General features: G+C 45.9%; 1 protein-coding gene across 1 annotated transcript in view; it reads right to left on the reverse strand.

Annotated features, from left to right (window-relative positions):
- Positions 1–25654, reverse strand: part of APMAP (adipocyte plasma membrane associated protein) — a 379103-nt gene that overhangs the window by 286550 nt on the left and 66899 nt on the right. The window contains exon 2 of the mRNA XM_078649066.1: positions 3280–3396. Within this exon, the coding sequence (XP_078505192.1) occupies positions 3280–3396 (117 nt within the window). The remainder of the gene's footprint in view (positions 1–3279; positions 3397–25654) is intronic.

Consider the following 25654-nt stretch of genomic DNA (forward strand, 5'->3'; position numbering starts at 1 on the left):
TGATTTAGCCAGTACATCTAGGTTGCAGGTGCCCCACAATTCTGCGCCGTATAGGGCAGCACTAACCCCTCTAGCTTTGTAAATCTCCACTACTGGGGCTATAGGTTTGTTTGTGGAGGAGCGTTGTTCCTTAAGTAGTACTCCACCCACCCTTTTGTGACCAAGGAGCATTTTTTGGATGTGGGAGTTCCAACTAAATGAATCATTAAGGCGGATACCGAGATAATCAAACTCAGACACCCTCTCTAATGGGACATAATTCAAATTTGGAGGTCGCCCAAGTTTTTTGGGGGGATTCATAATCAAATATTTAGTTTTATCTGTGTTTATTACCAATCCCCTCTGTGAGCAAAAATCCTGAAAACTGTTCAGGAGAATCTGCAGACCCATGGGGGACTTTGAAATAAGGAGGGTGTCATCTGCAAAAAGCAGTGTAGGAATCCGTTTGCCCGCCAGGTAGGGCGCGTCAGAAGGGTTTCTTAGCAAATGCTCAACCACTCCGTTCACATAGAGAGAACAGAGTGGGGGCTAGCACACATCCCTGGCGGACACCCCTTCCCACTGGAATCCTATTCGTCTTTTCGCCGTTTGTGCCCCAACGTATCTGCGCAAAATTACCAGTGTGTAGTTTCACAAGGAGGGATAAAATATAAGGAGGCATCCCCAGCTCAGACAAAACCTTCCACAGCTCCTCCCTTGGTACTAGGTCAAAGGCAGTCTTCAGGTCTATAAAGGCCAAATAGAGACTGCCCTTGCCTAGCACCACCACCTTCCAATACAAGAGAGCCAGTCTGAAGGCCTGTTCTATAGTCCCAGTTCCAGAACTAAATCCAGCTTGGAGGTCCGAAAGTATCTTGTTTTCGTCCACCCACTGGAGGATCCTGCCCAAAATTGCCTTCCCGGCCACTTTTTGGGCGGAGTCAATGAGACTTATTGGCCTGTAATTGGCTGGGTTGTCCCGACACCCCTTTTTGAATATCGGGACAACCTCCGCCCCCTTCCATGATTCTGGTACAGGCGCACCTTCAGTAATGGCGTTAAGCAGTGATGAAATCAGCTTCCCCCACTCCTTGGGGTTAGCCCGTAACAGGTCACCAGGTATCCCATCGGGCCCTGCTGCTTTTAGAGGCACCAATGGTTTAATTACACTTTCCAGCTCTCTGGCAGTAAAGGGAACACCCTCAAAACCCCCTAAGTCTGATTCAATATGTGTAATTACAATTCTAAATAAGTTTTAACTGATTTTACTGTTATGCAGTCATGATGATGGTTCGATTTTGTGTTTTATTGTACATCATATTGCAATGGTATTTACTAATCAAGCAATAAAGATGCATTTACTTATAAAAAATATTTCCTCTCACATTTGAGTTAGTCTAATTGATCCAAATCAAACAATTTTGGGTGGGGAGAGGATTCAGGTATGAAAACATGGGCTGGATTCTTAGACGTATAGGTTTGGATAAACTGTTTCGCTGCAAATTGTTATTTTAAAAAAACTCAATTCTAATAAATTAATGCTTTTTTGTACACATTCTGGTACCCCCTTGTGGGAGGAGACTTCTAGTCATCTGAGGGTATTTGAAATTTATAACTACACAATTGCTCTTGAATCTTCGGTGAAGTGCTCAGCTAGGCCACCTTTCTTAAAATGTTGTCAAAGACAGCAATGTTAAAATGTGTATTCTCAGTAAGTCAATGGCAGGTTTTATTCTTTAGCTGGATAGTCAATTCAAGAGTGTTTATAGGAAAAATGTGAACACTGGCCATAATTACAAGAAATGGGCAGTAGGCCGGCTTGAAATGTCTGCTCATTAATTCATTCCCTGGAACCCTAAGCAATGTAGAAGAGCTCAGGCTGTGGTATGGGCATTGGCCCCTCATCCCCTGGTCAATGGCGTGTGTATGGAAACGACTACGAGCTGGCATGGGGCTGGGGCTTCTTTCTCAGGTCAAGGCTACAAGTCTGGCAGTTTACCTTTCAGTAACATACAGGCAATCTAATTGAGGGGTGTACAGACAGCATTCAATCATGCCCTTGAGCTTATCAGAAAATTAGGTCGAAATAGATGCTTTTTCCCTAACCTTGCTGTCACAGGGTTATTCATCACAATATGGGTATCTGAACCTGCTGTAAATTTTATGCTCAGGTAACTTTTTTTTTTTTTTTGCTTCTTGGGTAAGGGTTCAGGTTCACATACTAAAGAGTCTAAAGCAACAGACTTGCGAGTAACATCAGAGATTCCCCCAGCAGAGGTCCGCAGTCCAAATACCCAGGAGCAGTAAGGATGGGATCCTTGAGGTCATTGGCTTCATATATATTTAACATTGTATCAAGCGCAAACACTGCACAAGGGCATTGAAGTGTTTTACATGGGCACCAGATTACATTACAAGAGTTCAGATCCATGTTATTTTAAGCATGGGAAATTAAAAGATCTGCCCAGAACCAAAGGATGTAGCGCCAATGCTGGTACTATCACCTGGTTCCTTAGATCCAAAAGGTGGCAGCTCTTGCCATTAGGTCACGTTCATATTTCTCGTTTTATATGTGAAAGTCATACAGAAATGGTATGGTTATGTATGATCATGTAAAGTGAGCACGTTCTCTGTTGAAATGACTGTGAAGTAAAAACAAACAGCAGCAACAAATATTGGAAGGTTCACCCGGGGTCTTGATTAGGAATACTTGTGAGGGTTGGTTTTAAAAATGGACTTGGGGAATTAGTTCAGTACCTTCGCACTGATGCATAAACAAGGCTAATCATGTCACATATTGCTTACCAGGACTTTCTCTACCCACCAAAAATCGAATTTTGACCCAGTTTGGAAACGCTGGCCTAGAGCAATCATTTCAAAGACATAATGCATTCTGTGAATTGCAGTCTGGGTTCTCTTCAGCTGGACCAAGTAACAATTTACAGAATCTTTGCTGCTCGCAAATCGATCCTAGACTTAGTAGCCACATTTCAAATACAGCAAGTTGCAAGTGTGTGTGGCAGGGTCTTAGCGGTAAAATAGGTTTAGTCACAGACAACTCATGCTATAGCTTTCTAGCGTCTGCTTGTTTGACAGACCATTACATGCCCAGTCACTTCTAATACCAATCTATGTGTACTAGCATAACTGCTTAGGACTACTCGGGCTGAAGAGTCACTCAAAGTGTCACACATAAGGCATTGAAATGTCACACAAATACTCCGAAAACATACAAGTGTCACACAAAGTCAACCCCAAAATGTGGCAGTTGTGTGTCAGTTGGTACCTCTCCGTGCTTACCTTATCACCTGTGGCTCTATTGGGCTCTCGAGTAGAACTATAGCTGCAACCAAAGGTGTAAAGACTGCCGCAGCCAGAATAGCGAAGGTTGCTCTGAAGATTTTGCCACTGTAGGAGCTGCACAGAAAAGACACCCTATTACAAAATATCAACGGAAATTTCCCACACACTAAATGGCAAACCCCACCTTCCCATTCTGCTAAATGAGTTGACAAGCATTTTGCCGCACTTTCATGGTTACTGGCTAAAAGTAAATAAGGTAAAAGTTAGAATCTAGAAAGCCTTCATTTGCGCTCTCCCGTTCCGAAGGAAGACGCGATATCCTACAACCTGCACTTCCAATAAAAGGTAACAGGCCTGGTCTCGCCCACATTCCCCCTCCTCCACCCCCAGATTTCTACTACGTTTTACATTTCTGCGTACATCACTTTACAACATATGAGTAGCTACCGTCTTTAGATGGTACAGTTTCATGGCATTCAGGTGCACAATACCAACATCTTGATTGCTTTCATCTTAAATGGTATCATTAATTTACAATAAACAGTGAATCAAAGTTCAGACATCTACCATCTTGATTTCTCACGATAGGTGAAGCAGACCACTTTACTTCGGTACAGGTATGCTACTATGACCTGAACCTACATAAAGTAAGCATTCCAGACTGATACATCTAGTTCAGTGTAACAGCTTCTCAGAGTGGGCCCAACCAAGTATGTGCTCTGCTTTACCTTTCATGGAGGGCGTGTATCCGATTTATCTACCATCTTTTCCCCAAAAAATCATCCTACTGTCGCTGTCGGAATCTCGAGCCCTTCCGACTGGAATTGGGGGTTCAACAGTGCATCTATTTCCGCATGCACCCAGTTCTTCAAGGCTCTCGGCCAGTCAATATCAGTGGAGTAGTTGGTACCTTCCCAGCCCATAGCAAGGAGTCTTTTAGCAAGTACATATGCTAAATCAGTGATGCAACACGTATTTATTTTTTTGTACGTACCATAAGTCTTAAAAAGAAACTGGTCACCTCCTTTGGTGCGAGTCCACTATTTAATTCTGATGCACACTCCAGGACCTCATCTACAAAACTGGAAATTAAGGGAAACGTCCACAACATGTGGTCAAAATCAGCATCTGTCCCTGCACATTTGGGACATGTTGGATGTTCCAGGGAAAATATGCTCCATGTGCTTCAATGTCAGGTATGTATGAAGTAGATAATTAAATTGCATGCATTTCAACCTGGAATTCCTGAAGAACAGTTTCACATAACTCGCGGATATGGACCCTTACTCAACAGGTAACTCCAGGATCAAGCACTGGTCCCATTTGTTCTTTAGTGACCCAAACTGCCTAGCTATCACTCTGTTGTAGTAATCCTTTATATAAACTTGTGACCGCCTTCGTCTTGTAGCCATCAGAAGCACCCTCTATGCCAAAGAGGTGTTGGGTACCTCCTGTGTAGTATCCCACTCCTTAATCAGTTATTGTATCATGTCACCGTACAGTATGAAATATCCTGAGCTTATGGTGTACACCTACATCAGGTTATTGAAAGGTCTTAGTAGTCCACCATCAATGACATCAACCCACATCTGTATTCCAGCCTCAGTCAAAGGCCATGGCTCGATGTGGACAGCCAGCATCGCACGACTGGAAAGTTACCACAAAAGTAGCTCTCGTGCATACGGCAGAGGAGGGGAACGGACGAACAACTTGGGCAGAGCTACGCATGCGGAAACAACGCAAGCGCAACCATGCTTGCCTGAGCAACGCTTCTGCCTTACCCACACATAAGCGTGGTTAAGGCAGATAGCAGTCTAGTGTTCAGGAGGGAAGAAGAAAAGGAAGCATCAGAACAGGAAGCTCCGGATGCAGATAGGTAAGTAGGGCTGGAGCCGGGTTGGGGGTAGTTTTTAGCAGGTGGGGATTGCTTTTAGAGCTCAGAGTGGGGGGTTTGGGGTACTTTTGGGTAGGGGCAGGTTTTTACGGTTTGGGGGGGTCATTTTATGGGCTGGGCGGTGTTGTTAGGAGTGGGAAGCAGTTGTAAGGCTCGGGTGGGTAGGATCGGGGTCGTTTTTGTAATTGGAGGTAGTGTTTTAGGCCTTAGGGCAGTGGAAGGGGTCTGGTAGTTTTATGGACAACACAGGGGTAAGTTTTAGGGCTCAGCACGGGGTAGTTTATGGTAGGGACTTGGTTTTTGGCCTTAGAGCAGTGGGAGGAGAAGGGGTAGTTTTAAGGGCAGGGCTGGTTTTAGGCCTCAGGGTGGGGGGGTGAGGTAGGGGGTTAGAATTTTAGGGCATAGGGCAGGGGAGGGGGTCGGGCAGTGGCGATCTTAACCATGCATCACCCCCTTACCATTCATAATGTTACAACGAAATTGCATGGTAAAAGCATGCATGGTGTAGAAATGCTTGGTTAAGACACATATGCGGTTGGAGCTGAGTGGTAGAGGCACGTGTGGTTTAACCATGCGTGCCTCTGTCATGCATCCTCCAGGGGATTTGCTAGAACTTGAACATACATCTTCCAGAAGCCCTAGGCCATCCTCACCCAACAGTTATTTGGCACCTCCAGCAATAACAGTGCCCATGGGTCATCTGCATATAAAGATACAACATAGCATCAGCCTTGGACATTAAACAACTCCTTCCAATGAGAAAGGGTTGCGATTTTACCCTGCCAGTGCAAACTGTTGCTACTGGGTCAGAGTACAACAGCCAGATCCATCCCAAAAATGGGACCCATTCCCAAGCAGCGTTGCACCACCATTACATAGGCGACTCCGTGTATCAAAGACCTTTCCTATGTCAAGAGAAGCCACCCACCACTCAGCGTCTTGCCTCTTGGTCCAATTCATCCCTGCATCAGACTGAGAAAGGTATTCCTATCTGGAAGAATTCCACACTGATCTGGATGTATCACAATTTGCACAATTGGTATTAGGCGATTAGCTAGCACTTTACCCAATGCTTTATAGTCCAGATTAAGTAATGACATAAGGCAATAGGTATTGAAGTTTGGGCGATCACTGCCCTGTTTTTGCAGAACCACAAAAATGTCTTGCTTCATGGAGGGTGGTAACCTGTCATTCTTTCGAACTGCCCCATACACCTGGAGCAAACAAGGTGTGAGTTGCAAGCTATATTCTGTGTAAGAATCTATGGTTAGCCTATCCGTGTCAGAGGTTAACGGTAGATATCTTGTTTAAGGCTAATATTTCTTTTAACAAAACTGGTTTCTCAAGTGCTCGATGTTGTACCACGTTAATTGAGGGTAAGGTCACCTTATCTGGGAGTTCCCTAGGAGAGGTTACCTCCTTCCCTAATAGGAGAGTGTATAGGTGCCTATAACAATCTTTAAATACTTTGTTAATATAGACTTGAGTGCGGACAATCAGACCTCTGGGATTACGTAAAACTCCTTTCGGGATCCTAGTAGTATCAGATTGCAGGAAGCCTGCAAGCATGTTGCCTGCACTGTAACTTTCAACACGCTGCACACCCACATACTCTTTGTTAATTTACACGCTCAAGTTGCTCAACAGGCCTGCTTTTGTAAGTAATTGCCTAACTTGTGTATCTGCCGCAACTAAACTTCAAGGTCTCTAATACACTCTTTTATGGTTTGCAACGCTTGCATCAGCATCTTTTTAAGCACACACGCTATCCTTATGCAAAGTCCCTGTTTTATAATGCTGAAAGCCTTCCACTCCGTTGTGGCATCCATTGCCAACCCTGTATCTTTCTTGAAATAATTGTTCTACGTTTTCCCTATAGTGGCTCAGAATACAGAGTCCTCCGTGGCCTCCTTGGGAAGTTTCCAAGTAGGTATCTGTGGGTAAGTTTCCCCATAACAGTGTGAGTCTGAGTGGGCTATGATCAGAAAGGGTACGACCCACATACTCCGGATCATTCATGTGCTTTCCTGCCTCATTAATATAATAAACAATATATATTCTGGTATAAAGAGCATGTAACCCAGGGTAGAAAGAGAGCTCACATGCTTTCAGGTGTATCAACCTACCTGCGTCTTTGACGTAGTTGTTAGCTGCCCATTTCCAGAGGTGATGGGAGGCAGCCAATGATGCTCCAATAAAACCAGGAAGTTAGACATGATTTTACAGGTGATATCAGAGGTTAAATCCACCACAGACCCGAAATGAGATGCTCTGGCAATAGAAATTAAACCAGAAGCATGGTTCTGTCCTTCTCTTTATGTGGAACACAGTTAAAATTAACCATCTCTCAATATACATGCTGTTGGTGGATTACCTATAAGGGATGATGAAACTGTTCAAGAACGAGCCAAAATCTACATGAGAGGAATATATACAGCCATGAGAGCAAGCAATTCACCATCCAGCACTCCCTCAACGACCATGTACCTGGCCTCTGGATCAATTCTGGTAGATTGGGAACTCCAGGCACCACCCAGATAAGCAGCCCTAAGGGCACATCAAGTGGCTCCCATTGTCATCCCGCAGCTATGCTATGTGTTTCATGGAGACATGCGAAGTATACGTGATAGCGCTTAAGGTGGGCATGTTATCTTTTTGTGGGGCTGTCTATGGCTCCTACATTCCATGTTAGGATATTGTATATTGTTTGGGTAGTCTAACATTCCTTGCCATGTAACTCATGTGAAACTAGCTCAAACCTTCTGCAGTACCTATGTCTGTCATTTTGCCTCTCCCTGCCAGTTCGTGACTGTACTCTGCCTGGAAACTCATTGGTTTAATAACATTAAAACTAGAACTCCCATCCCTCATCACAATCTTGCCTATACACAAGCAGCAGTTTCTCCTTTTGGTTCCAGCCACGAACAGACTGCTGCAGGAGTTGCAAAACAAAAAACAACGAGCATTTGCAATGCAATAGGTCTTGCATTTGCGCGAGTTTAAGCTATTGGCATTGTAAATTACAATGCCTTTTATTTATGTTTTAAAAACCAACACGTAAATAAAAGGCATTGCCATTTACAATGCCAATAGCTCAAACTCTCACAACTGCAAGACCTATTGCATTGCAAATGCTTGTTGGGGATGGCGGAGTGCTGAGAAATTTGCCACATGCTACGCTCAATATTTCCTTGTAAATATGCCCCATAGTTACAGATTTGTTTTGCTCTTGTTAGCCAAACCTTTGACCCTCCTGCTACCTACACTGACTCCGCCCAATGGCACTATGGATCAGAGTACTCATAATTTTTTCATGCACTTAAACTACTGGATATGGGTAAAGAAAGAGAAACCGTAATTAACTTCTTGAGATCCGACTGGTATTTGCAATAGGAAGGACTACAATTTTACTGCAAACGAGGGTACAGAAGGATAGCGCTCATGCATAGAAAAACAGAAGAGACAGTAAAGAACATTTTAAACACATTTTTAAAGCTAGTATCAAGCCCATGAATTAAATTGCTTCCTTACAACTGCTGCTACCTATCCAAGCTTTGGAAAACGTAAAAATGCACTTCCCACCGTTTTCACTCGACCCTTGCTAAAAATCGGGACATAAGCCATACATTTCCCGAAATCCGCCGGGACAGCTGGTGAAAAGCTGCGACTGTCCTGACAAATCCGGGACGCCTGGTCCCCCTAATTTACGTTGTACCCTGCGGGAAAAGAAAAACAACACATATATTGCCACAGGAGCACAAAAGGTAGCGGGATTGGATATGGGCTAAATTATCAAATTTACATTATACTCTCATTAAAAGACTGAGTGTTCAAACAAATTTTCTCATTTCACAATTACAGAAATAGAAAACATCTAGTTTTCAAGACATTTAACATTCGGGTCTCTGTTGTGTTGCTACTTCTTCGAAGTAGATGGACCTCCCCAACAAGATCAGACGGGTCGCCGCTGCTGCTAAGTCGGAATACTAAAGAGCCATCCAGCCAATCCAGGCGAGGGAAAGTACGTCTTCCATGTTCACACACGGAACACTAGTTGCAGGAACCCTCGGAATGCCATGGAACTCAGGTCGCAGTGAGGAAAGAGCCCCCCAAGGCTCACTGTCGTACATTTTATTTCGGACAGTAGGTCAATAAGAAACACTGCTTATCTGCTTGAATAACAAGCGCGGCCCCCGCCTGTAGATGATGAAGCGGAGAGGTTGTGAGCCAGCGAGTGGTGCTTACGCACTTATGAGAGCAATCTGCTCATTTTTAAGCGCTGCACTCGTGCTCGAGGTGCGCCCCTGCTCTCTCCTGCAAGGGGGATGCCGCCACGAGTGTGTGCTTGAAAATGAGCAGAGCGAAGGCTAACGGCCCTCCTATGCAGTGCATGTGCACTGCGTAGGCAAGACCTAAAAAGTCCTGTCTCCATCTAGCACTCTGAGTTAGGGGAGGAACATGGGAGGCTTGAAGGTTCAACTTGCACAAATTCTATTTTACTTATAAGAATGATTCACGTCACTTCTGGGCTGCCATATTACAGTCAGGGAATATATTCTCTTTATTATTCGCTACAGACCATTGGCCCCTACACCTCCAAACACGGAGGACAATATTTCTGCTGCCATAATTGAAAAGTCTCACTTTGACTTGTCTGGTTGGGGCATCGGGAAAGCGCATTCTATTCTCTATTTTGTGCATTTCTTCCACCGAAAAGAAATTTGATTTCCTACTTTTCAACATCACATTTGGTAACCAGTCTTCAAGGAATACTTCCATCATGTTACCCTTGATTATCTCAGGCAGGCCTATAATGCATACATTGTTCTGCTGCGATCTCCCTTCAGCGTCTTCCATCTTTTAACTTGAGGATACACACTTTGTTGTGCAGATCCTTGAGCTGAGCCTGCCTGTCTTTCACAGAGGGCCTCAATGTCGCCAGGGTAGACTTATTGGTTGTCTCCCCTTCCATGAGCTACCTATGATCTATTTTTAAAAGTTCATTGTATAGTGCTAGGGCATCTATTTTGGGTTCTAAGGTACATTTAACATCTAATATCACCAGTAAAATCGTATCGAACGTCCTTGTGCTTTTGGAGCATTCGTTCCATATTAGTGAACATGGATATTTTGCTCAGTGCTGATGAAGCTTGGCAGCGACATTAGTCCCATTCAGTTCCCACCTTTGGTGCTCTTTGACTTTACCAAAGTAACAGGCCATAGATTATCCCAAACACTGCTCCTCGGCATGGACAGCCAAAGTGCTTCCCACTTTATCATCATAGGAGACATCATTCTGGTAGTGTACTCATTTAAAGTCACCAGTCATCCACTTTAACACAATTACGCATAGGGAAGCTTGCACCTTAGGTTTTAGGAGCTTGTCAGGTGGCCAGACACCACTCCAGCCTCAGCAATATTTAGAGCCTAAAGGTATTTACCAACATTGCAGGAACCAAACAAAACTCAAAAACCTCATCCCACAACAGATAAAAAGGAGTTTATATGCATACCCCCTAGCATTTAATTCTAAGTTGCTCTTCCTTCTCTCTTATCAGGTTTAATTGCTTGGTCGTGGTAGGTATGCCCACCCACGGGGCCTCAATAAGGCGAAAAGCTATGCAGCGCCTGTATGTCCCCCAGACCCTACCTCAGCATGCCAGTATGCATAGTACAATCAATATGGGCAATCCAACTTTATCGTTGGCTCTGCAGTCCAGGACCCTTAACCACTTTCAAGCCTATGATCCAATGCAAATTCCAGCCCATGTTCCCTCCCCCCCCAGTCCTCATGCAGGGGCCGTTCTGCACTTCATTCTCTAGTGTGGTCTCACATTGTGGGTCACTGCAACGGCGCACTCGCTTTCCACATCCCCAGACTGCTTAGGGCATGCATTCCAGTGCAGCCTAAAGGCCATGAGCTCCTCTATGGTTCAGCACAGAGGCGCTCCCATCTGTGGAACGTCTTCACCTCACTGGTCACAGCAGAATGTCGCTCATTCAGCCACCTCTCCAAACTCTTGGGGCACTCTGAGTGGCATTGTACCTCACACAGGGATTTACCCTTCATACATTACCCTGTGGGTGAATGTGTCTTCTAATATCCACAAGATAATCAAGGAAAGGCAATCTTGCCGAGATTGCTCTCTAATATGCAACTCGCTCGGCTCCCATCTTGGCCCTGACCATGACAGGGCTTCTATGTGCATTTGAACGTAGCTCCTTTGACCTCATCCTCACCGTTACCTCACACACACACCTTCTTTCTTCTGAATGTTAACCTCCAGACCCTACTCCATTGTTATGTATTTCCAAGGCCATTGCAAGAGGAGAAGCGTGGCTCAGTGGTCAGAGGCGGCAGACCCGGAAGCTGAGATCAACCGTGGACCAGGGTTCGATTCCCCGCCTCGGCGGGTCTCGGGCTCAAAAATTCCACGGACTCGACAATTCTCGCTCCGGTGCCTACTCGACTCACGGGGTCACACTCTGCGACTCTGGGCAATAGCTTGCTTAATCTCCACTACGGCCCCTCGCGGCGGGATGCCTGGCTTTCACCTTGTGAATACCCTGCCGGGGTATCTCACAGGGGAATACCAGGACGGGTTCCCTAAGCAAGCGCCTTGAGACCCCTGGGTGATTAGTGCGCTATATAAATCGAAATACAAATACATACAAATACAATTCTGTTGATAGGGCCTTTTGCCCATAATTATGGATTGAATGCCCTTGCCACATAATCAACAGACACCTGCGTAATTTGGACATTTTTCCAGCTCAAACAGATTACAAGTTACTGAAAAGAAATCTCTGCGCATGGTACCCTCAAGTGTCATGGCCACCATTCAATTGTTTATTGCTGTATTCAGGTTTTAAAGTGACGCTGATGCAGTGAATCTTTTAGCCACCCTGTACGCGTATTAAACTGCAAAACATATAAATAATAACGCCACAGAACGTGCCACATTGAGCTGCTTTTATTGTTCCACTACGGATTAAATCCAGTGGCCCTAGATAAAACTCAAGCTCAAGACACTGCAGATTTATTACTCTGGTTAGATCGGGAAACGGCCACTACAAGGCAGCCGTTTCCACGAGTAACCATAACCACGCATGCATTACAACGCATGCGTGATTACAACGAAAAGCCTTTACCACGCATAACTTTACTACGAGATACGTAGTAACGGCATGTGTGCAAAAGGTTACAAAAAAAAGGGGCCTTGGAGGATCTCCCCCCCCCAAAAAAAACCAATGTGGGTTAAATAAAGGGGGCGGGGGGGGGGGGGGATCTCCACCCCCCCAAAAAAGAATCACGTGATTCCGTAAGATGAAGGAACTGAAGAGAAAAAATGTGGAGGCAATCGGCGTCGTTAGGGGTAACGGAAAGACACTTCCGTTTCCTCTTAACGACGTGAAACGTCACCTCGGAAGGGCTTGGAGTGGAGAGGTAAGGAGGAATGAGGGGGTGTTTTCGCAGGGGAAATATATAAGGGTTAATTAACAGTGATAGAAAATATCCTTTAACATAAAAATGCCACTAACATCCATAGTTTCACAACGAAAATCGGTTTAAAAGTGTGCGTGTTAAAGGAATTTTCGTGGTAAAGAATATGCGTGGGGAAGGAATTCGCGTTTTAACGTATGCCTGGTAAAGGCATGCGTTGCAACGGAATTCGTTGTAACATCATACAACCATTCATGAATTTTATGGAGCCAGTAATTCTACACACAAAATGGCGGAGAGCTGCTACAAAGCATATGATGCAAATAATGCTCAAAGTGACGTCACCGAATTGCTCTACCTCCCACTTCATGATCGTTATTTCCCCAGCTGCATGTTTTCTCCATTATCCTTTGCAAGTGAAGACCTGAGAAGAGCATTTAATTTCCTCTGCAGGACCAAATTGCTCATATTTTTCTAAACTTGCTATGAAGTTATTCTCCACCCTCTCAGCCATCAGGAAAACAGGCTTCCCTCGACACCAGTACTACATTTAAATGCGCAACAGCGTTTGAGCGAGGACCTATCTAGTGCCTCTGAAGAAAAGTTACACCCGTCAAAATGACGAAAAATAAGTTCTGTGGCAAGTGGGGTGCAGAGTCTGGGTTAAAACCAATGGCAATGTTTCGGACTCGACTTTCAAGGAAGGAAAAAAAGAATAGCAGTAATGCAAAACGGGGAGAAAGTCGAAGCCTACATGGGGATGGATTTCCTCATCTAATGAAAAGCTCAGACACAAAAAAAAGGGTGCGGTTGAGCTGTTGCAACAGCAAAGTGAAAGCTTGGTGAAGTTTCATAACCTCGTAATTATGAAAATAGACCATGCAATGCAGGCATGAGAGTGAAAGTGCATTGCCGTTTTACAAGAGTTTCACAATTATAATTTTCTTTTAGAGGAAAGGAGACAACATATCGAGGAGGTTCTTTAGGTCCTATACGGAATATTCAAGTAATCTTAAAACAAGAAGCCCAGGTCAATAACTGATGTGATACACTACTATGCGAAAATGCTGGACATACATATTTGTTGAAAGTTTGCTCTCCTCTGCATATTATTCACCTGGAAGTTTTTTGACCACTGCATTGGATTTACACGCAACTAGACTGTCCTTATACTTCTAGTGTGTGATTTAGATTTTTCAAAGTGCAAGCACCTCTATTGAGATTGAATCCTAAATTTGACGTGCAAACATCGAAACAGGAGATTCTTATATTTGCCCAAAAAATCATGTTATCAAGGCAGCTGCTAGATGAATAACCGCCCAAAAACGATTTAAACAGAAACACGGCTTAGTTGGAGTGCATTCAGTTTTCTCTCTAGCTTCCATCTCTGAATCATGAAATGTGACAGCCAAGGAGAATAACAAATTTCCTAGTTATCTATCATAACAGAAAGTTTAAATTTTATTAAGGACTTGAAGGCGAGGATTATGCTTTATCTTTGTGCGCTTTATTGAATAGCAGTCATGTTTTATTCTGTAAACAAACTACATTTCCCATGGAACACTGAGAATTGTAAAAACAAATGATGTCCAAGAGTCCCACAATGCTGTAGGTGTTCAATCAGAGGCTAGTATTTCCAACGTAGTCCTTCGCCTCTTGTCGCACAAGTCATGCCACAGCTGGTTCTCATAATCTGATTTCCTATTCTCAGTTCCTAAGAATGAAAAGACGATATCAGACGTCTAAACCTCTACTAGATTTAGAAGACTATCAATCTGTCAATTATTATCTGCAGATCTAACAAAACATATTGTATGCATTAGACCTGATCCTTGGGTTAGTACCACTGTCTACTTTATATCAGAGGATCAAAGTCTTTATTACTAGTCACGAGGAGGGCTTTCAGGATGCATAATCCTTGGGTGGGATAATTCTCAACTCCGAGTCCTTATTGTGAGAAAGTGGCTCTATATGTACTGGACCAAAGTAAGGTACAGTGTGTATAGAGTCCACAATCCCCAGAGGTATAACAGAGGTTAAAGTCAGGTCTGACCTTACTCTCTAAAGTGGTAGCTTGGTCGAGCAGTAAGGCAGTACCAGAGGATAGTGTAAAGCATTTGTTGTACACACTCAGTCAGCAAAATGTTTCACACACTCAAGAACTGAACTCTAGGCCAATTGTTTTTATATCCAAAGATAGAGTTGCTTTATTTTTAGAACCAACAGGTATCAAAATATACTTTTCTCGCTATGAGTACTCTCATGTAATTACTTCGCAAAGAGGCAATAAACTTTGTAAATACAATAGGTACAATTGTTGCAGTAGGCAACACAATTCTAAACACAATTTAACATTGAGCTCAATGGGTTCTTCTACATAAATGCAGCTGATTACTTTTGTAACTTCAGGACTGGATCCTAGATTCAGTCCTGGGGTCTAAGCTGAAAACAGTTTAGTAAAAACGTTTTAGTTATTGCAATGATTTTTAAAGAATATAAAGGTATTTTAAAAGTTGACACTTAGAAACTTTTCAGTGAAAAACTAGCAATGTTATCCAGTGGAAGGAAATTCAAAGCACAGGTAAAGTAGGTTCTCGTTACTTTTGTAATCCAGTACTGGACTCCTAGGTTCAGCACCGGGGTCTCTACCTAAGACAGGTAAGTAATTACGTTTTAGTAGTTGGTACGATTTTTAAGCAATATTTGTAATTTTCAAAAGTTAGACAGAAGACATTTCACAGAAAAACAGTCAATGGTTTCATACAGAAGAAATTTAGATTACTAGCAAACACGGTTGTGAATACTTTTGCGTTTCAGTACTGGGCTACAAGGTACAGTACTGGCTTCTCTCCTGATCACAGGTGAGTAATTCAAAATTCGTTATTCGGCTGATTTTAGATGAATATTTTAAAGTTTCCAAACTTCACACTTAGAAAATTTTTCGAGTCAAACCAGTCAATGTTATCCTATGGCAGGAAAGTGAGTCATCGGTTTTCAGGTGAGTACTCGACTGGTGAAGTTAAGGTTCTGGGCATAGACTCAGGGGTCCCCCAGGGTCAGGTAGGTACAGTTGGTACACCCTTAGTGGCACAGGGGCAGCCGGATGCAGAGGTAGTTAGGCCCAATGTTATCCAACGAGAGGCAAGGGGCCTTCGGTTGGTGGCTGCTGGCTAGCAGGCCACGCGGCTGTTGGAGCTGAGCTCCTGGTCACCTGCTCCGGGCAGATGGGGAAGTAGAATAGGGTACAGGTTGCACTGCCAGGGGCACTCGGGCGGCTGGTTGCAGGGTGCTTTTGAGCCGTCGGGCGCTCAATGTTATTCAATGGAGATAATGAAAAGGGAACAAAGGCTGCAGCTCGGGGACGGAGGATCTTCTGGAGCGACCAACACTTCGAGGGGTAAGTTGGGATCTTGGAGGATAGGTAGGCACCCAGGAGTTGGGCACACAGGGATGTGGGGCGCCGGGGTGGCTTTTGAGGTTGGGAAATCTTACCCCCTGCTGGTTGCAGTCGGAGGGGTTCTTTGTCCTGAGGCTGTAGGCGTCGTCGAGGAGAGTCCTTGTTACTGGATTCCAGGTCAGAATCGCCGGAGGGACGTCCTCAGGGTCTTGATTCAGTCCAGCACAAGCCAGGCTTGGCGGGTGCAGAGTGTGCAGGGCTTGCGGTTCCGGGCTGATGCCAGGGCTCGTTACTTGCTTTGAGCAGTACCACTGCTCATGAGAGACCCAGGTAGTCAGAGTCACAAGGCAGTCAGGTCCTCCGGGGTTTTTGAGGTTGCTGACCACTGGAGACGCCGGGGTTTAACAGGAGCAGTTTTGAGGGTTAAAAGTTCGGTAGGGCTGGGGCCAAATCAGTTGGTGTCTTCCTCTTTTTAGCAGCTGCACAGCAGGTCTTCGTGTTCCTTGACCTTCTTTCTTGTTTCGTAATCTGGATATCAGGAAAAGGGTTCAGGGTGCCCCTAAACACTGAATTTAGGGGCGTTACAGGTAGGGCAAGGGCAGGGACCAATGAGTCCCTGTCCTGGGGTGGGTACACCCCCTAGCCTCCTTCTCTACTGTGGGAGGGGGGGGCAGGAGCCTGGCTGTGATTGGGCAGGGCTCCCCATCTTCAAGATGGCCGGAGCCCGGGGTCGTGCTTCACCTCGCCTCTCCCATCTGAGGGGTGGGGTTGGCACAGGCTGGCACACCCCCCTTTCTGACGTAGGATTTCCCGCCAGTCTTCCCGCCAGAGTGGGGGCCAGAACTGGTGAGGGCCAATTGCGGAGTACAGCACGTGGTCTGGAGAAGCTCACAAAAGCGGAATGCCTTTGAAGCTTCCCCTGCCCATCCTGGGGGAGGAGGCTTGGCACCTCGTCCCAGGATGTGCATTGTTGCAGGCCCAGGAGAGTGGGAGCTCTCCACCCAGGGGTCCAGCAACATGTCTGCTGTGTGGCAGCCTAGGCAGCCTCTCAGACAAGACGTGGATTGTAGGTTTAGGTTGCAGGGGGCATCTCTAAGGTGCCCTCTGTAGTGCATTTTACATTAAAACCCACACTGGCATCAGTGTGGGTTTAAGGGGCTGAGAAGTTTGATATCAAACTTGTCAGCCTTCAGTGTAGCCATTATGGTGCTGTGGAGTTCGTAATGACAACCTCCCAGCACCATATACTCTTAATGGCATCCCTGCACTTAGTGTCCAGGAATGGCCCTGGGTACTGTAGGGGCACAGGGCTCATGTACCTGTGCCCACACCACTGGCATAGGGCACCCAGCTAGAGGGGTGGCTGATGTATGCCAGGGCAATGGGTTTGTGGGCATGGCACACAGGGATGTGTGCCATGTCGACTCTTTGTTTAGTTCTGCACCAGGACACTCAGCCTGCAAAGGCAGTGTGTGTGTGTCAGGGTACAGGGCCCCTAAGGGTGGCACAATAAGTGCTGCAGCCCTTATGGGTCTTCTCTGGTCACAATGCCCTGGGTACTTAGGGTACCATTTACTAGGGGCTGACATGTGGCCAGAGATGCCAATTGGGTTTAGGCTTTAGTACAGTTTTTAGGGAAGGAACACAGGCCTTGGGTACCTGATTGGCAGGGACCCAGGGCACACCAAGGAACAGTGCATCAGGTGTCAGGCAACAAGTGTGTGGGGGGGGGGGTACTGCAACAGAAACTCACTTTCTCACACTTATTAGAATTGAAACTTTTTGTTACAATAGCTAGGACATTTTTCATTCTAGATAGATCAGGACCAGAGGCGAGGGTTATGCTAGTTTAAAACTTACTTACCACTGCCTGAGCCATAGCCAACACCGGCTTGAAATGCAACCTTTTGAAGGTCGAATCTGAGGACCAATCGCCCATGTTAATTATGCCTTTCAAGCGGGTTCGTGGAGGAAAGGCTTTAAATGTCATTGCCCCACGAGCAGAGTGTGCCCCAAGGATCTTAAGGTATATCCCCGCTAACTGCATCAACCAACAGGCTATGGTCTGAGAGGACACTACCTTATGAGTTTTTCTGAGGTTGATTAAAAGCGGTCCCTCGTCCGGAATTCCTCAGACATCAGTTTAAAGGCCTTGAGAGAATGCACTACGTACAACTTGAGAGAATCCGGGAAAGCAGGGTATTCAATGTGTAGGAGAGTAGAATCTGCTTACTATGGTTATCCCTACGTTTTGCTGTGTTTCACTGATTTATTGACTTTTGTCTGGCTGGGGCTCTTCTAACCAGGACCCCAGCCTAGCTGCTTCCTCTCTAAATTGATTGCATGTACATTAGGTACACTTCAGATTGATTACTGGGTTATCCTTGTGAGTTCCTAGTATATGGGACCTTGGGTACAAACGGTATAGGTACCCCAGAGGCCTACCAGGGGCTGAAGCATGTATTATGCCACCCCTGGGAAGCCTTCCAGAAATGCACCACAGATCTGCTACTGCAGCCTGGGTAAGGTGGTACTTGTACCCCTTACTTAGATATAGTATACCTATATCTACCTACCTATACAGACACATACAGACACATATAAACCTACAAGTCACTCCTTTGGCAGGCCATGACAATCCTGAAGGCCGAGTGCTTGGGTTTGTGTGAGAGGGTGCCCAAGCATGAGATGAGCCCCTCGGCAGCTTTCGAAATCCCTTCCTTATAGCTGTTCTGTGAATCAGCCATACCATATACTCTTAACTGCATTACAACCTCGCGGTAAATGTTAACTTTGGAATGGCTGCATCAAAAAAAAAATTGTGTTTGCTGTCAAACACTTTGGAATCCTACCCAGAGACCCCCCCCATCCTCCCCCCACCACCAGTCCTGGAGGCAGGGGTAGAATTTCACCCTTCTAGAGGGAGAAGACATGTACACACTTACCTGACCGGTAATAGTTTAACAGAGCCTCAGCATCACAAAATGGATGCTGCAGCCACAGACACGAGTCTGACCTCCTGCCTCTGGACGAAACTCCGTCAGGGTAGGCCTGGACAATAGGTTTCCTGTCCAGGGAGGTGTAATCACCTCCTCAGACAGGCTTTAGTGTATTGGGGCAGGGTGGGTGCATTCAGAGAATGCTTTTCAGACAGTGCCTGGGGCACACAAGGTGTCTCTGTGCATATCACAGTTCAAACCGGTTGCTGGGGCACTCAGCCCCAGCTCTGGCGTAAACTGGACAAAGGGGAAGGGGTGTAACCAACACCTCCCCAGGTCCTCCCATAGGTGGGACCTTAGAGTTAGTCCAACCCCTAAACTTAGTATAAGTATAGGAACCCAGTCCCTAGGACTTTAGATAACCCTGGATGAAACTCTTCAACAAATATCCTGGAACTTTGACATTCTATTTCGACTAGAAGACGGAAGGATCTCCCTTGGGGTCAAGGAGTGACCCCCCTGTTCTGCGACACAAGACACGGACTTCCAGACATCTGAGGACGACACGATATCTCAGCAGAGCTGAGACCTGTAGCCATCAAGAGAGACGTGAGGCCGGAACTCCTGGACACCGTGCACATTTGCTAGTGCATCTACTTCCCGAGCTTTCCTGAAGTTGTGCATTGGGCTACTTGGGAGTGCAAGCCCTGAGCACCTTTTTTTTGTAGATTGTGAGTCTACACCCCACGAATGTTCCGTGGACCCGCTTCTAGCATTTCTGCTTGAGGCCCCTTCGCAACCCCTGGTCTGATGACTGGTGGGTCTCCACGAAGGTCACTCTTGTTTCTTGGGCTTCCCTGGTTGCTCTAGATATGCCCTGACTCCCCTCCAAAGGGTGAGTCCCTCAGACCTTGCTGGTCTGCTCCGAAGCCAATCTTTGCATTCTGCGTAGGTTGCTGTTGCCAATGCTTGTGGGGTCCAATCCGGATACCGACGCTGCAACACTCGACAACTGACGTGGGACAGCTCAAATCCAGCTCCTGGTTGTCATCAACGCCTCCTGGTTGTCGTCGATGCCTCCTGGTCCTCGTGGCTGAGGAAGATTCAAGCTTCACCTCCTGCACCTGAAATCACCAGACATCGGTGGGCATCTTCTTACTGCCTCCCTGGTCACTGGCAAGTGACCCAGACTCTGTCCCCTCTGCTTTCAGGTTCTTCAGATCTTGGACCCACCCTTGGATCCATCCGGACACTTTTCATCTGGTCGCCTGCAGCACTTCTTTGCAGCTCTCCATAGGAAACGACAACCAAACCAGACACGAAAAAAACACCTAAGCGCCCGGCTTCCCTGGGTGAGTTAACACGAGTACTTCGGTGCTCCCGTGGGACTTGACTTTAGAACTGGCCAGTACTGAAGGGGTTTGTTCCTAGTCCACTCCTAAGTGTCCTTATCATTTAAAAATCTAATTGCAACTTTCTCCATAGAAGTCAATGGTGATTTGCTGCTGTGTTTAGACACTGCACGCATCCCCGTGGGTCTCCTGCGTCCCTACCTTGGGTGGTTCCTGGTTGCCCCAGCAGTACTACAGGCCCTAGGCCTTGTCTCTATGTTCACAGCGGTACTGATACCACTTTCTTAGTATATGGTTTGTGAGGCACCCTAGGGCAAAACGTATACTGTGCTAATTTACTGTGTGCTACTTAAGTTTAACTTGTGTACTGTTGCCTCTAGCCTCATAAAGAGACTAGAGGGATGTGTTTAGAATAAATACAGGTATATTTTATATATACCTTGTGTGGTTCGCCTTTCATTTGGTAATTCAAAAGATTATAGACTAGTAAATCAAGCTGCTTTACATTCCTTCAAGACTTAGCCTGAAGGCTGCTCTCCACAGCTACCACTAGGATAGCTTTCTATAAAGGTTGTCTTTAAACCTACCATCAATAAGGGTCGTTTGGACTGGTGCAAGGTGCCCACTAGAATAGTGGACAGCATATGCTAGGCCATCTTCTCACACAATGACCCTAGTGTTAGACTTTGTAGGTATGCCTCAGCAGGTCAGTGAAAATGTAAAAGCTTGCAATATCTCTGCACCTACGGGATTGCAATCCCGCCACAGACACCAACAATGCCATCTGTTTAAAGCTAATATATGTCGCTTGATGGTGCCCTCAGACATTCCTTGGATAAGAGGCCCTCATGGTGTGCCGAAAAACCTGGGATCGACGATCATCCCCATATAGTCCTCCACACCACAAGGAAAAGTGATCCTGCTAGGATCTTCTAATATGAATTGAAGAGGAGCGTCGGAAACAGGGGAAGAGGTATTGGAAAATCCTAAGAAAGTTCCAGAAACCAAGCTTGAGCTTTCCAGACAGGGGTGATCAGTCCCACATCTGCCCGTTGGTGTTTGATCTGAGTAAAGGCTCTGGTGGTCATTGTGAAAAGGGGCAAGGCCTAGCCATCTCTAGTTGCCAGTTCTGTTTAAAGGCATCCATGGCAGTTGACAGGGGATCCAGCCTCCAACTGAAAAATCGGGAAAGTTGGTGGTCCAACACGGAAGCAAAAAGGGCCAACGCTCTTGGAGATTGTCAAAAATCTCCGGGTGGAGTTTCTAAAGACTGGAGTCCCTGAAGTGCCGGAACTGGCAGTCGGCCATATTGCTCTCCTGTCCTGGAAGGTGATCGCTTTCTGAAGGTCAAGGCAGAACTGCCAAAAGCTGGTTGATAGGTCTGACAGGACGTTGAATTGAGTGCCCCCTAGGTGATTTATATATCTGACGGCAGAGACGTTGTCCATCTGTAAGTTGATACAGGACTGGATTTTGTATCGCAATCAACACCGGACTGTGAAAGATCCTGCCAGGAGTTCCCAGCAATTGGTATGTAATTCCTGAGAGGACCACAACCCTCCCGTGAAAAAATCTCCACAATGCACGCCCCAGCCGGATCTGCTGGCATCGGACTCTATAATGAGATCAAAAGCAGAGCCAAAAATTACCCTGTCACTCCACGCTTCAATGTGTGAAAGCCACCAACAGATTTCCTTACAGGCCATCTCTGAAAGAACTACTGACTGGGAGTACGAGAGTCCGCTATGCAGCTGTGTTGCCTTGAGCCATTGAAGGGCACAGTAGTGTAATAGTCCCGGAAAAATCGCCTGGATGGAGGAAGACAGCCAGCCCACCAGGTGCGTTATCTGTCTCAAGGACACACTGTGTCTGGTCATTGTGTGCCGCAATTCGTGCCGGATTTCTACCACCTTCCTCAAGGGAAGACTCAGTGTAACCTCTGTGGAATCTATAACGAAGCCCAAGTAAACCGCCTTTTGAGCCAGAATCAGGAAGGACTGCTTTCTGTTGATACTGGAGCAGAGGCTTTCCAGCAAGGAGATTGCTCCTAGTAACTGGGCCGACAGGCGGTGGAAATCCTGTCTCACAAGGAGCATGTTGTTGAGATACACAATTAAAGATGTCCCCTGGGAGCTGAGGTGGCCCACAGCCGGACTGAGGACCTTTGAGAAGCACCACGGGCCGGAGAGAAGCCAAAAGGAAGAGTTGTGAACTGGAACACTTGTTGCCATACGAATTGGAGGAATCGCCTGTGCGGGGGAAATATAGGGATAGTTAATCAGGCATCCTTAAGGTCCAGACGGACCAGCCAATCCCCGGGGTGTAACATCATGAAGGTGGTGGATACCCCCCATTTTGAAGTGGCAATAGACTAGCTACTCGTTGAATTTGAGTAATATGGTAACCGGTCTTTGACCCTCATCTATTTTGTCAACTGGAAAAAAGTTGCTTATTAAGGGCTGTGGGTGTGGTGGTGTTGTTAGGACGATATCCCAATTTTTCAAGCAGTGAGGAAATCTCAACACCCAGCAACTCTGCCTAGTGCACGAAAACTGCAAAGGCCTAGGTTGTGTACCCTGATGGGGGAACCCCAAAATTCTATGTGAAGCCTGTGAACTGCAAGACTCATGCATCATGTTCTCACAATGGTAATAAAATAGGCACAGTAGTACAGCAATAAGATAAAATGGCACATAAAAATGGGAAAATACTTATCTGGTTTGCGAGCAACGGAGAAAAAGGAGTTGGTAACAGAGGCAAAGGACTACTTTGGGGAATACTGGCCTTTGATTGGATACCTACCGCATTGTGGGACATCATTTGTTTTTACTATTCCCAGTGTTCCATGGGAAATGTAGTTTGTTTACAGAATAAAAAAATGCCTGCTATTCAATCAAATAGAGAAATATAAAGCATAATCCTCACCTCCAGTCCTGACATAGAACATCATTCTAGAAAGCGTATGGACAGAAAATAGATAGCAAAATTTGGAGTTACAGTGATTGCCTGTAAGAAAGTGCCCTTTTCGACATGATCACCCCCCACTTTTTGCCTGGTATTTGGTGTGATTTTGACTGGAAGTGCACTGTGTTTCAGCGATCCAGGTCCTAAAAATGCCAGATCCCTTTCCCAAAACTGTGCAATTCTTGACCCAATTGGCAATACTTTCAGTACCCTCTGAAAGTTCCTAGTAAATGATACCAACTAGTGCTTTGGGCCAGGGGTACTAAAGAGGGTCCCAAAGGGCTGCAGCATGAATTGCGCCACCCTAAGGGACCCCTCGCCAAACACATGCAAACCGCTGCTGAAGGCTGCGTGTCTTGGTACAGACCAACGAGAAAACACGACATGGCACACAGCCGGTGTGCGATGCTTGCCATCACAGAATGCACTATATGCACTATAAGTAGGTCACCCTATTAGCAAGCCTTACAGCGCTAAGGCAGGGTGAGCTATACTACATGCGACGACATCACTTAATTAGTAGGTATGCCCCTGTGCTGGTAAATTCCATTGCTGCCAGTACAACTGTACAGGGAAGCCATTTTTAAAAGCATGTGCTGGGCACTGTTAAAAACGAGATACCCAGCTACATGATGGCTCCACTGAAAAGGCGGCGGTTTGGTATCGAACATCTGGTAGTAATAAACCCACCCTGATACCAGTGGTGAATCTATTAATAAATACACAAATAGGGTACCTTAGGGGTGCCCCCTGAAAGCCTACCAGCTGCTGGTGTGCTGGTGTGCTGACTGGCTAGTTTTAGCCAGCCTATTTTTTTATTATTATTATTATTTTGGGATTTATTGAGCGCATGGCTGCCCTAAGGATTCCCAGCGCTAAGAGACCCGTAGTTGGTTGAAGTAGGATCAGCATTAAAGCTATTGCTTGAACAGCCATGTTTTAACTGCTTGGCGGAACTGCAATTCTTTGTCCAGTATCCGATATTCCCGTGGTAAAGTTCCAGAATTTGGGAGCAAGGTGGAAGAAAGAGCTTCCTCCCCACCTCTCCCTCCTGGCCTTTGTTGATTTTAGAAGTGCCTTACAGCTTGAATACAAATGCCTGTTTGGAATGTAAGGGGATACAAGACTCTTGATCTTCCTGAGACCCCTATTATGTAGAGCTCTGTAGGTCATGACCAGCGTCTAGAATTTGATTCTGGCTTCTACTGGGAGCCAATGAAGCCCCTTTAGGTGCTTTTTTACAGACTCCCGCGTTGGAACATTGCACAGCAGCCTTGCTGCAGCGTTCTGAACCACCTGCAGTCTGTGGGTCACATAATTTGGTGCACCCAGGAATAATGAGTTTCCATAATCCAGCCGCAAGGTAACCAAGGAATGGACTACTGTCTTCCTGAGCTGTATAGGGATCCTCTCTAGGATTTTTCGGAGACTTCTAAGTAGTCCAAAACAGGCAGCTGCATCTTTCTAAGCCTGTGTCACCATAGAAAGATCCTTTTCTAGCCAGAAACCTAGATTCTTAATTATTTCTTTAGGTATGGGTGGGCTGCCCAGGCAAGCAGGCCAGTTTATAGAGGGCCTGGGAATTTCCTTGTTCCAGAGGATCATGAACTCTGTTTTGTCCCCGTTTAATTTTAAACAGCTTTGAGTCATCCAATCCTTTACTTTTTCCATTCAAGATGATAATCTCTCAGCGTCCTCGCTGTTTTTTTGGGTCCAAGGAGATCACCAGCTGAGTGTCGTCCGCGTAGGACTTAATGGAAATGCTGAACTCTTGGAAAATCTTAGCAAGTGGTTCCATATATATGTTGAATAGTGTAGGGCTTAATGGTGAACCCTGAGGTACACCACACCTTAATGACATAGTTTTGGAGAGAATGGTATTCTCCAATACTTGAAATGTTCTTGAGAGGTTGGTGGAGGCAAGATGGCCGCTGATCGGCCGTAGGGAGTAGTCGCATCCTCTCCCTCTCCCCAGGAATCACAAAGGATGCTGTGATATGCTGGAGCATGCTGCGCATTTTTAGTTGGTTGAGGTACTTACGGAATTGGCTATCGAAGCTGGAATCCAGACAGTCATCTCAGCGATTTACTTGTTTTCCGGTTGGAACAGAGAAACCTCACTCTTTTCTGAATTCGTGCCTCCTGATTCTCAGTATGGCGCCGAGAGGGCCAAAAGCACAGAAAGACCAGAAGGAGCCGTCAGGTGGTATCGACCCTGCTGCACCGTCCCCTATGACTGTTCCCAATCTCCAAGCGGCAACACAAGCACTGAGGCAGACCGTCAAAAATCCTGAGGCCTCTGATGATCTACATGTTGGTGGCAGCGGAGATAAGGATAAGGAGAAAGGGACCGCTGTAAAGAGACTACCAAGGTGCGGCAGA

Source organism: Lissotriton helveticus, chromosome 6 (assembly GCF_964261635.1).
Source record: "Lissotriton helveticus chromosome 6, aLisHel1.1, whole genome shotgun sequence".
In the NCBI taxonomy this organism is placed as follows: Eukaryota; Metazoa; Chordata; class Amphibia; order Caudata; family Salamandridae; genus Lissotriton; species Lissotriton helveticus.